The sequence below is a fragment of the Trachurus trachurus genome, assembly GCF_905171665.1.
Source record: "Trachurus trachurus genome assembly, chromosome: 11".
Lineage (NCBI taxonomy): Eukaryota > Metazoa > Chordata > Actinopteri > Carangiformes > Carangidae > Trachurus > Trachurus trachurus.
This window is the reverse complement of record NC_139904.1, coordinates 1,460,762-1,473,702: the sequence shown is the minus strand read 5'-3', so window position 1 is coordinate 1,473,702 and position 12,941 is coordinate 1,460,762. Positions and strand designations below refer to the sequence as shown.

At 36.2% G+C, this 12,941-nt stretch overlaps 1 protein-coding gene across 1 annotated transcript in view; it reads right to left on the bottom strand.

Moving 5' to 3' along the window:
- The window catches only part of LOC310993699 (scavenger receptor cysteine-rich type 1 protein M130-like), a 149,963-nt gene extending 137,940 nt beyond the window's left edge, over positions 1-12,023 (bottom strand). Inside the window, exon 1 of the mRNA XM_083982132.1 lies at positions 11,821-12,023. Within this exon, the coding sequence (XP_083838258.1) occupies positions 11,821-11,878 (58 nt within the window). The 5' untranslated portion in view covers positions 11,879-12,023. The remainder of the gene's footprint in view (positions 1-11,820) is intronic.
- Positions 12,024-12,941: the final 918 nt, after the last annotated feature.

Below are 12,941 nucleotides of genomic sequence, written 5' to 3'. Positions count from 1 at the left end.
CGGGGGGAGTGCGGATGGCACGCGACTGAGAGAGCTCTGATTTTGAACACCTAAAGTTCGATTTATAGGTTATACCAACTATGAAAGGTATCTCTAAACAATATCAAGACCTTATCTGAAAGTTTGAGACAGATATCTCAACTTCTAGCGAAGGCAAACCTGTGGAAAAGAAAGAAAAAAGAAAATCTCTGCCAGCGCTAATCAACCCGGTGAGTGACAACACCTGGGACGCCGATAGCCACCATGGCTGGGAGAAGAGGAAAAGATAGAGGAGGAAGATTTCGCACAGTCAAGGTGGATAGAAACCTCTTTACTATCCTAAGTAATACCATTCCCACGGTTGGGGCAGAGATGGAAGTCAGTCATACGGATTTACATTCCTATGCACGCCCTCAAAGCCCTGAATGCGTGCCGCTACCTGACTCCATGCCGAGTACTCCCGCATCGAAGAAAGTGAGACCCGAGCCAACGCTGGCGGAGGTACAGGGCAATATCATAAAGTTGCTGGAAAGAAAAATAGACCAAAGAGCTGATGGTCTGGAAAAGAAAGCAGATGGCCTGGAGAAGCTGATCCAACATAATGCAACAAGTATCAACGCCTTGAAAGAAAATGCAGAATTCCTCTTCAAAGAAATTCAGGATATGAAAAAAGATGTAACCATTGTGAAGAAGGCAACTGCTGACCATGAAAAGAGGATATCTGAGTTAGAGGACAAGGTGAATGATGCTGACCGTTACCAGAGACGTTGGAACTTGAGACTCCACGGACTTCCAGAGCAAGAAGGAGAAGACGTCAAGCAGCGAGTGGAGGACATCTGCCGGGCAATTGCTCCAGAGCTCGGGAATCTTCTCCATCTCCACATCGACGTCAGCCACCGGGTAGGAAGAAGAACCGAAGATAGAATACGACCAATCATCACGCGTTTTACTTCCAGAGCAACCAGAGAAACGGTTTGGAAAAACGCCAAGAACGCAGACTATCTCACATCAAGGAAAATCAGATTCGGAGAGGACTTGACATCGAGGGACAAAGAGACTAGAAACAGACTGTGGCCCCACATCGAGGCAGCGCGCAAGGAAGGAAAAAGGGCTTTCTTCAGGGGGGCCAAAGCCATAATCGACGGGAAGGAACTGCGATATGATGGATGACAGCAAGTAAGACTCGTCATAAATGATCAGGTATAACTTTAAAGTAGACTGTTAAAGTAGACTAGGTATTAAAATCATTTTCTTTTCTTTTTTTCTTTTTCTTTTTCTCTCTCTCGGAGTGTGTGGGTGAGCGACACTGTCCCTATCACTGTGCTCATTGAATGTTAGGGGTATCCGAGACAATTTAAAGAGGAAAGCTGTCTTTCTTTTCTGCAAAAAATTTAAAGCTGATTTCTATCTTTTACAAGAGACCCATGCTTTAGTGAATGATTATAAATTTTGGAAGCAGCAATGGGGAGAGGACATTTGGATGTCTTATGGCAGTAATAATTCAGCAGGTGTAGCCATTTTAAAGGGGAAGTTTAAAGGTAAAATTTTGAAGAATAAAATTCATGTATCTGGAAGATGGATTATTTTGGTTGTGAAAGTTATGGACACCATTTCCATACTGAGTAATATTTATGGTTTCAATAATAGCTTCAGAAACCGAGTCTTATTTGAAGAAATGGAAGAAGAAATTTGTTCATTTTTAATGCTATTCCCCAGTGCGAAACTAATCCTTGGAGGAGATTGGAACTCCATTAAAGATCCACTTTTGGATTGTTTGCCACCGCGTCCGGTGAGAGTTGATAAAACTGCAGAAACTGATAAATTGTGTTTTAATTTAAATTGTTTTGATATATGGAGGTATAGAAATCCTGATAAAAGTCAGTTTACATGGCAAACAAAAGACTTGAGTAAACAGTCAAGAATAGATTTTTGGTTGATATCGACAGTTATGGAGAAAGAAATCATGGATGTTTATATTGAACCTTCTGTACTTACAGATCATAAATTGATATATATTTCAGTTAATCTCAATAGCACTACAGATCATGATCAAAGGATTAGAACAAGTTATTGGAAATTAAATAATACTCTCTTAGAAGATAAACAATTTCTAAACTTGGCAAAGTTAACTATTAATGAAAGCTGGAGAAAGGCAAAAGCACTGAACTCTTTTGGGGAGCAATGGGAGTTCTTAAAATATCAAATTAGAAGACTAGCATCCCACAGAAGTAAAGAAATTACAAAAAACAAACGCATAATGGAGGATAATATAATAAAAACGATAATTATGATATATGAAAATCCAAACCCAAACGAACAAGATAAAGAAAATCTGATTACATTACAATTACAACTAGATCAGATCTATGAAGATAAAGCAAGAGGGGCCTTTGTAAGATCTAGAAGAAAATGGATGGAGGAAGGTGAAAAGAACACAAAATATTTTTTCAATTTGGAAAAAAGAAATGCAGAAACCTCCTCAATAATTAAATTAAATATCAATGGCCAGATTACAGACAATGCCATTGAAATATCTAATTTTGTTAAGAATTTTTATGAAAACTTGTACAAGAAAAAAGTTGATTCATGTGATTCGTTTTCTTTTTTTAGTTCTATAGATGGGGATGTAAAACGAATAGATGAAGAACAGAAAAATATATGTGATCAGGACATTACCCAAGAAGAGATCAATGCATGTATTTCTATGTTAAAAGATAATAAGTCCCCTGGGAATGATGGCTTAACGAGTGAGTTTTATAAAACTTTCAAGGAAGAGGTTTCAGAATTTTTGTTTAATGTTTATAAGGAAGCTCTGTCTATGGGGAAACTACCCTCATCCATGTCTCAAGGCCTCATTACATTAATTCCCAAACCTGGAAAAGACCCAATAAGTATTGACAATTGGAGGCCAATCACTTTAATTAATAATGATGTTAAGTTATTATCACTTATTTTTGCTCAAAGACTTAAACCTTGTCTTCAAACAATTATTGATGATTGCCAGTCTGGTTTTATGAGTGGTAGACATATAAGTAATAATGTTCGTTTAATTCTTGACTTAATTGACTACCATGAATTTATTGATGACAACAGCTTTATACTATTCATAGATTACTATAAAGCTTTTGATACCATAGAACATTCTTTTTTGTTTAACACTTTGGACTTTTTTGGTTTTGGCTCTTATTTTAAATCTGCAATTCAGACATTATATAGAAGCTGTACCAGTTCAGTGAAGCTGTTAAATGGAACCACCCGTAGCTTTAATATAGACAGAGGGGTTAAACAAGGAGACCCGATTGCACCTTTTTTATTTCTACTAATCATGCAAACAATGGCACTTCATATTAATAAAGATTATTTTAGAGGCATCCAACTTGCAGAAAATCAATTGAAATACTGTCAACTAGCCGACGACACTACTATTTTTTTAAAGAATGAAAATGAGGTTAAAAAAGCAATTGACTGTCTCAATGCATTTTCTTTGGTGTCAGGCTTGAAGGTTAATATTAATAAATGTGATGGTAACACTTTACACTAAGGTACACAAAATTAGAGTAGTTAATGAGTAACTAATGAAGAACTAATGAGGAACTAATGAGTAGTTAGTGAGGAATTGAGCTACACAAAATTACAGTAGTTACTGAGGAACTAAGGTACACAAAATTACAATAGTTACTGAGGAACTACTGATTAATTAACTATTAGTTAATGGTCAGTTCTTCAGGAACCCCTGATCAAATTTCAGAGGAGTAGTTAATGAGGAACTAATGCGTAGTTAGTTAGGGAAATGAGATACACAAAATTACAGTAGTTACTGAGGAACTAATGATTAACTAACTATTAGTTAATGGTCAGTTCTTCAGGAACCCCTGATCAAATTTCAGAGGAGTAGTTAATGAGGAACTAATGAGGAACTATTAATGATCAGTTCTTCATTAACTCATGATCAAATTTCATAGAAAGTTAATCACAACTTGATGATTAGTGAACTAGTTACTTCATCAGTACAGAATCATTACTCAGTAACATGTCCAGTAGTTAACCTTTATGACCTAAAGTGACACATAATGAGTGGTTTTTCATTTCTTCATCTTCATCTTTACATTAGTAGTTCCTTAAAAAATCACAGACAGCAGGATTCTTTAGAAGATTTTATTCATTAATTTCAGACCACATACACATCAATATGACCATCCATGTTGCCTTCGAAATAAATATGATAGTTTGTCACATGTTTGGTAGGCTAAATGAATGTATCATGGGGCTGTGTAGTACTGTATACTGATCACACCGTGGTTCACAGTAAAGTTGTTTGAGGTGCACAAAATTTAGAGTAGTTATTTACTATGAAACAAATTTGGAATGAATGAGGAACTCACTATTAGTTAATGGTGAGTTATTCAGTAACTCCTAATCAAATTACTGAGGAACTAACTATTACTTAATCATTAGTTACCCTTTTTGTGTACCTTAAGGTAAAGTGAGACATCAAAATGAGTAGGTAATGAGTACTGAATCATTACTTAGTCATTAGTTACCCTTTTTGTGTACCTTATAGTAAAGTGAGACATCAAAAGGACTAGGTAATGAGTACTGAATCATTACTTAGTCATTAGTTACCCTTTTTGTGTACCTTATAGTAAAGTGAGAAATCAAATTGAGTAGGTAATGAGTACTGAATCATTAGTTACCCTTTTTGTGTACCTTATAGTAAAGTGAGACATCAAAAGGACTAGGTAATGAGTACTGAATCATTAGTTACCTATTTTGTGTACCTTATAGTAAAGTGAGACATCAAAATCAGTGTTGTTTTTGGCAGGCATTTTAGATTTAGTCTTAGTCTTAGTCTTTTTGACGAAAATACTTATTAGTTTTAGTCAATTTTAGTCATTCCTATATGTGATAGTTTTAGTCTAGTTTTAGTCGACGAAAACTCAACAAGGTTTTCGTCTAGTTTTAGTCAGTTTCAGTAAAAAAAAAAAAAAAAAAGTCTTTCAACAAATTAATTCAATAAAGGAATGGTTTTACACACAATGTTTCCACCCAATGCCAAATACTTTATGGTCTAAGGATTATCCATTAGCCTACACACAGATAAAGTGGTAACAGTAGTGCATTCAGTTTTTTTTCTGATGGAGTGACGGCAGGTGTGTTGAGCAGAATGTGCGCTGCATGCCAGGTGGTGGACGTGACCACACAAGGATGCAGCAGTGTTGCAGACACTTGTTGATTTTAATGGACAGATTACACGCACAATAAGCAGAAATGTCATGCATTTGAACGTCTGACCACCCGTCAGCGCCGCGGAGCGGCTGCACCGCACTGACCGAGGTCACCAGAGCAGCGGATCACTGCCTGCTGCTCTCTGCCGCTCTGATCACAAGCACCGGGCGGCGGCGCACCGCGGCTCGTCTCAGCAGCGTTGTTCTGTTGTTGACGGAGCCGTTGCTAAATCGTGTGCAGCTAGTAATGACAATCCATAATATGGAATGTAGAGGCGATCACAGCCCGACCACGAACATTTACGTCCGTTCTCGTCTCGTCAACGAAAACTCACACAAGTCTCGTCATGTTTTCGTCATCAGAGAGCCATGTTCGTCTCGTCACCGTCTCGTTATCGTCATGAAAAAAAGGGGCGTCAACGAAAATATTTCGTCATCGTCATCGTTAACGAAAACAACACTGATCAAAATGACTAGGTAATGAGTACTGAATCATTAGTTACCCTTTTTGTGTACCTTATAGTAAAGTGAGACATCAAAATGACTAGGTGATGAGTACTGAATCATTACTGAATCATTAGTTACTCTTTTTGTGCACCTTATAGTAAAGTGAGACATCAATATGAGTAGGTAATAAGTACTGAATCATTACCTAGTCATTAGTTACTATTTTTGTGTAAGGTACACAAACATTACAGTAGTTACTGATGAACTAATGAAGAACCAAAATAATCATTTGCCTCTATGTGCACCAAAATAACTTTTGTCTTCACGGGCACCAAAATAAGATTTTACCTGCACAGGTACACCAAAATAACATTTTTTTTATGTCCACACACAAGAAAATATGATAGAATGTAAAAAAAATAATAATAAAAAGACAAAGAAAAGAAAAGAAAAACCTTTGTAGCTTTCTTGTTTTAATAATAGCCTAATAAAAAATAACAAGTGTGTAGCGTCCCCAGCTAAATGATGGTCACAAATGATGAAACTGATGGTTCACATTCCTTCATTCCATGGACCGTATTCAGTTGCAGACACACCGTAAGAGCTATGAGAAGAAAATAAAATACAGTTACCTTTCCTTTTACATAAATGAAATTATTTTTAACTGCTTTTATCACATAAACAATCATAATAATAATAATAATAATAAATTTAATTTGTAATGCACTTTTCATCGGCACGATCTCAAAGTGCTACAATTGTTAAAACAAGGTAGGGAAAGTAGAGTTAAAAACAGGGTAGAAGGAAGAGTTAAAAATGTTAAAAACAGGGTAAAGGAAATAAAAACATGCTCAATGTAAGTTGACTCCCTTTTTATCTATTTAATCAAAAGACAATATCCAAATGGAGTGCTGTATTACCATGAAATAAATATTTTTAACCGTTTGTTTTTAATCCAATAAACTGTTTTTAACCTTACCAGACCTCACATTAAACAGACAAAACAGTCCTGTTGCATTAATAAAACAATCAACGAGTTAGCTTAGCTTTATCTCACTTCAATGTATTGAAGTGAGATGGAGCTAAGCTAAGCTAACTAAGCCGAGCTGGCCAATGCTAATAGCTACCGCTAACCACAACATGTTCCATACATACATGAGACTATCAACGGCGACCAAACTCGAGCCGGACATAAATATAACATGAAAAGGTAACAAAAACAAACCTTGTGCCCCTTATTAGCCAGGTGCTAGGGCGTTTCATGTAAGTTAGGCACACTTTTAGCATTGAAGACACTCTGGCCTTGCAGACACACTGCCGGTAAAATCCGTAGCACCGGAAGTTTATGAGGTCTCGGCGAGACGCTTTCAAAATAAAAGCACTGAATATAACGTCGGCTTAATATATAAGAAATAAAGCCCTGACCTTGACTAATGTTCAGAAACTAAATAAATAAACATAAAAACAACAAATGAAGTAATGTTCTTATCATAAAGGTCATTTACAAAGTGTCATTTGTCTTTTATTTTGGAAACGAGATCATCATTTCCTGTGCATCTTTACTGTGAGGAGCAGTGAATTCACTTGGCACAAGAGAAGCAATTGACCATGCCACAAGAGAAGCAATGGACCATGCAGGGAAAAGCAAAAGAAGGAAAATCCCATTTCGACGATATCTCGAGGATGAGGGTGTGACCGTACAGTGATATTTTAATGGTATCTGTCTTTTTTTTTTTTTTTTTGGAAGATGTGTAAGATGACTCCTCAAATTTTACTATGCTAACTTTCTCCAAAGTGACCTAGCATAGCATCGATGCTATGGTCGGTTAACAGAATGTAGCATTGATGCTACACTTGCACACGTTGTACAAAACATTAAATAACCTGTTAACTGCATCTGAATCGCGGGATTCTTTGCTTTCCGAGGGTCCTTCAATGGTGCCTCTATGAAAGTATGCTCAAGTGTTGCATTGATGCTAGCTCGGTTTAGCTCTGTTCCCTTACCATGTGGTTACATGACGCATATCGTCCCTTGTTGTCATAGAGGCACCATTCAAAAAATCCAGTGATTCAGATGCTGTTCACAACTCGTCTCTATCATATACGGTTCATAAGTTATTAAATATTGACAAAAATGTGCAACCTCAGCATCAATGCTATGCTCGGTTTAGCTTCTCTTCCAGTGTCACGTGTTGTCGTAGAGGCACCATTCAAGGACCCTCGGAAAGCGGATAACCCCCCCGATTCAGATGCTGTTCACAGCTCGTCTCTATCATAAACGGTTCATAAGTTATTTAATGTTTTGTAAAACATGTGCAAGCGTAGCATCAATGTAACGTTCGGTTAACCAAACTACGGTCGGTTTTAGAGGGCTAAATTCACTTTGGACAAAGTTATCTTACAGTAAATTTGAGGAGCAATCTTACCGAATTTGTATATATATAAAAAAAAGAGAGAGATACCATTAAAATGTACTTATACTGTACAGTCACATCCTCATCCTCGAGATATAGAACGTCTCTGATATAGTTGAGATGGGAGCTTCTGCTCTTCCTTGCTCTGTCCATTACTTCTCTCATCGTCGTCAAATGAATTCACTGCTCCTCACAGTAAAGCTGCACAGGTGAGCCACCGGAATTGAAGATCTTGTTTCCAAAATAAAAGACATGACTTTTTTTAAGCAAGTAAGTTACAAAGGTTTTTGTTGTTGTTTTACATTCTATGTCATTTTGGTGCACATGGAGGCAAATGATTATTTTGGTTCCTCATTAGTTCATCAGTAACTACTGTAATGTTTGTGTACCTTACACAAAAATAGTAACTAATGATTCAGTAATGATTCAGTACTTATTACCTACTCATTTTGATGTCTCACTTTACTATAAGGTACACAAAATGGGTAACTAATGATTCAGTACTCATTACCTAGTCCTTTTGATGTCTCACTTTACTATAAGGTACACAAAAAGGGTAACTAATGATTCAGTACTCATTACCTAGTCCTTTTGATGTCTCACTTTACTATAAGGTACACAAAAAGGGTAACTAATGACTAAGTAATGATTCAGTACTCATTACCTACTCATTTTGATGTCTCACTTTACCTTAAGGTACACAAAAAGGGTAACTAATGATTAAGTAATAGTTAGTTCCTCAGTAATTTGATTAGGAGTTACTGAATAACTCACCATTAACTAATAGTGAGTTCCTCATTCATTCCAAATTTGTTTCATAGTAAATAACTACTCTAAATTTTGTGCACCTCAAACAACTTTACTGTGAACCACGGTGTGATCAGTATACAGTACTACACAGCCCCATGATACATTCATTTAGCCTACCAAACATGTGACAAACTATCATATTTATTTCAAAGGCAACATGGATGGTCATATTGATGTGTATGTGGTCTGAAATTAATGAATAAAATCTTCTAAAGAATCCTGCTGTCTGTGATTTTTTTAAGGAACTACTAATGTAAAGATGAAGATGAAGAAATGAAAAACCACTCATTATGTGTCACTTTAGGTCATAAAGGTTAACTACTGGACATTTTATTGAGTAATGATTCTGTACTGATGAAGTAACTAGTTCGCTAATCATCAAGTTGTGATTAACTTTCTATGAAATTATATCATGAGTTAATGAAGAACTGATCATTAATAGTTCCTCATTAGTTCCTCATTAACTACTCCTCGGAAATTTGATCAGGGGTTCCTGAAGAACTGACCATTAACTAATAGTTAGTTAATCATTAGTTCCTCAGTAACTACTGTAATTTTGTGTATCTCATTTCCCTAACTAACTACTCATTAGTTCCTCAGTAACTACTCCTCTGAAATTTGATCAGGGGTTCCTGAAGAACTGACCATTAACTAATAGTTAATTAATCAGTAGTTCCTCAGTAACTACTGTAATTTTGTGTAGCTTAGTTCCTCAGTAACTACTGTAATTTTGTGTAGCTTAGTTCCTCACTAACTACTCATTAGTTCCTCATTAGTTCTTCATTAGTTACTCATTAACTACTCTAATTTTGTGTACCTTAGTGTAAAGTGTTACCAATGTGATCTTTTTGCTTTAAAAGACAAACCGAATAACCTGACAGAAATAGAAGGTATCTGTATTAAAGATGTTGTATCATATCTGGGTATTAAAATATGTAAAGAACAAGATAAAAGGGTTGACTTGAATTTTAATCCACTGATTGAAAAAGTTAAAAAAAAGTTTGATATGTGGCTATTAAGAGATTTATCAATCAGTGGACGTATTCTGTTATCTAAAAGTGAAGGGTTATCCCGGCTGGTCTATACAGCTATGGTATTGGATGTTCCACCCAAAAAAATTAAACAGATTGACACGAAGATTTTCAACTTTATTTGGAAAAATAAACCCCACCAATTGAAACGAACAGTACTGTGTAACCCATACTGTCAAGGGGGCTTAAATGCACTGGATTTCAACACTTCTAACACAATTTTTAAAATAAACTGGCTAAAGAGATATTTGCAAGAAGTAAGTAAATTATGGTATATTATACCAGAGCTTATTTTCAAGAAGGTCGGGGGAATTACATTTCTTTTAAACTGTAACTATAGTGTTGACAAACTTCCTGTCCATCTGGCCAATTTCCACAAACAAGTTTTACTTTCTTGGATATCAGTTTATAAACATAACTTCTCGCCACACAAATGTCTGATTTGGAATAATCAAAATATTCGATATAAGAATAAATCTTTGTTTTTTAAGAGATGGTTTGACCAAAATATAATGTTTTTGACACAGTTGTTGAATGAAAATGGACACTTGTACAGCTATTCTGAGTTCTTAAATAAGTATGTATTCCCAATTACACCGAAAGAGTTTGCCATAATATTTGACGCTATACCTGCGGGACTGTTGATGTTATTAAGAGGTGATAATGGACCACAGCGAAATGTTCATTTTGAAGAAAAATGTATGTTAGATGGTGTTGATTTAACAGATAAAAAATGCACCAATAGACATTTGAGGAAACTTTCCCAAGAAATGAATACCCCAGCAGCTAAATTATTGTGGAACTCAAAATTTGCGGACATAGATATACATTGGAACTCAGTATGGACTTCAAGTAACAAATACTGTGTCACAAACAAAATTAAGGAAGTTTCTTTTAAAATTATACACTCAATTTACCCTGTTAATCAGGCCATCTCTAAATTTAAAAATATTAATATCCACTGTACTTTTTGTGAACAGGAGGAGGAAAATATTTGTCATCTTTTTTTTGAATGTCGTTATACTCATTTGTTTTGGATAGAACTAGAAAACATGTTTGAATGTTTGACAGGCATCAAGATTAAACTAAAAGAAAAAGATATAATTCTTATTTACGATGAAAAAAAACTTAAGGGAAAGGAATTGTTTTTGTTGAATCTTTTTATTTTACAAGGAAAATATTATATCCATAAATGTAAATGGTCATCCAAAAAACCATATTTTTATGAGTTTAAAATAGAAATAAGATATTACATGCAGCTATTACAAAATATGAAAGACAGAAAAGCTATAAAAACCTTAGAATATTATAAATTATTGCAAACAACTATTTAATAATACCTATGATATATGTATTGTATTATATATATTACGTAATGTAGTAATGTGGTATGTGTGATATATGATATATATATATATGTATGATATAGTATATAGGCCTATATTTTTTAATATATAATGATATAGTGTTGGTACCCCTTTCAGTGTATATATGTATATATTTTTTGTTTGTCTATTCATTGTATGTTTAATGTCTGAATATTTGTATGCTTGTGTATATATAATTGTTTAATAAAATAAAATAAAAAAACAGTCTATGGTTTTCCCCCACGGCCCTGACCGGAAGTGACGTTTCCTTGCTTGCCGACTCGGTCTTTGTTGTTTAAGATCAAAAACGAAAAGACAATTAAAATTTACAGGTATTGATAGCTATTTGATTTTGGTTTCCTCGTTTTTTCGTTTTAAAACCAAAAGCCAATGAACGGGAATAAAAAGCCAGAATTTTCGTTTTTTTTGGTTTTTGGTTTGAAACCACATAACTTACTTTAGTTTTCTGACAGTTCGGTTTAAAGGAAAAATCAAACTATCGACACGTAGCTACACAGACCCACAGACCCACGTCCCTCAGTCCTACCTGAGCTCCACAGCAGCAGCAGCAGCAGCAGCAGCTGGTGATCGACGTCTGTCTTCATCTCCGTCTCCTCTCTAACTGATGGACTCGTCCTCTCCTTGTCTGGGTTACACCCCGCCTACTTCCGACAATAGACTTCCACTCATCGTAATAGCGGGGTTTTCTATTTTTTCTAAAGACCCCGCTATTCCGAAAAGGCTATTGGGGGAACGCCCATCGCTACTTTGTGACAAGCTCTTCCATTGATAGGAGCAGGCACGTGCACACATAGGGCCCAAAGGGTGCTTGAGCCCCTGCCCTTTGTGCCTCGTATTAAAAAGTGCCCTTTTTTTATGTTTTTTTTTTTTTTTTTTCAATAAATGCATTCCTGTTGTGCATGAGGATGTAAACAACCGCGCTGTAAAAATGCCACGGTTATCTACCGTACGCGTTCCCTTGTAATACACACGGTATTGTGTATGTACGTTGGTGTGTGTGTTGTCCGCTGCTGCTCCGCTCTGTCCCTCACTGAGGGGCGGGGCTGCCCCGCGGTGCGCGCTCCCTCACATGCACGTCCAGCAGGTCCAGAGAGAGAGGGAGAGAGAGAGAGAAGCTGCTGCCTCATCGATAACCCGCACATATATGAGACGTGACAGTGGAGCGACTTGTGTCGAATCTTGTGAGTTATAAATCCACCAACATAACTTCCTTGTCGGTTCTGACAAGTCGCCGTCCACTTATTCAACGAGCTTAATAAGAGTCATATTTAAGAAAAGCGCCCATTTGTGTTTGTTTAGCTGACTGCTTACTGAGTTAAGCCCCACCCCGTCCTCTGTCTAACATCACCTGGATGTAGTGAACAGCAGCAGCAACAGGAGGAATCACTCACTCGCTTGATTTCACTGACTATTTCAATTTGTTTCCAGATATTGAGTTACTGGTAGCTAATTGTGACTTTGCTGTGGTAAATATTGCTGCTGTTGGTAAATATGCACAGTAGCAGTCACAGTAGTCATTTCTTGGTTTTGTGTGTGTAGCCTGTAGGCTTAGCCTACTTTTTTTTTTCTTCTGCAAACCATGTTAATGTGCACCCAATACCATATTAGCCTTAGCCACCAGTTCAGAAGTCATGACTCTGTTTCGGG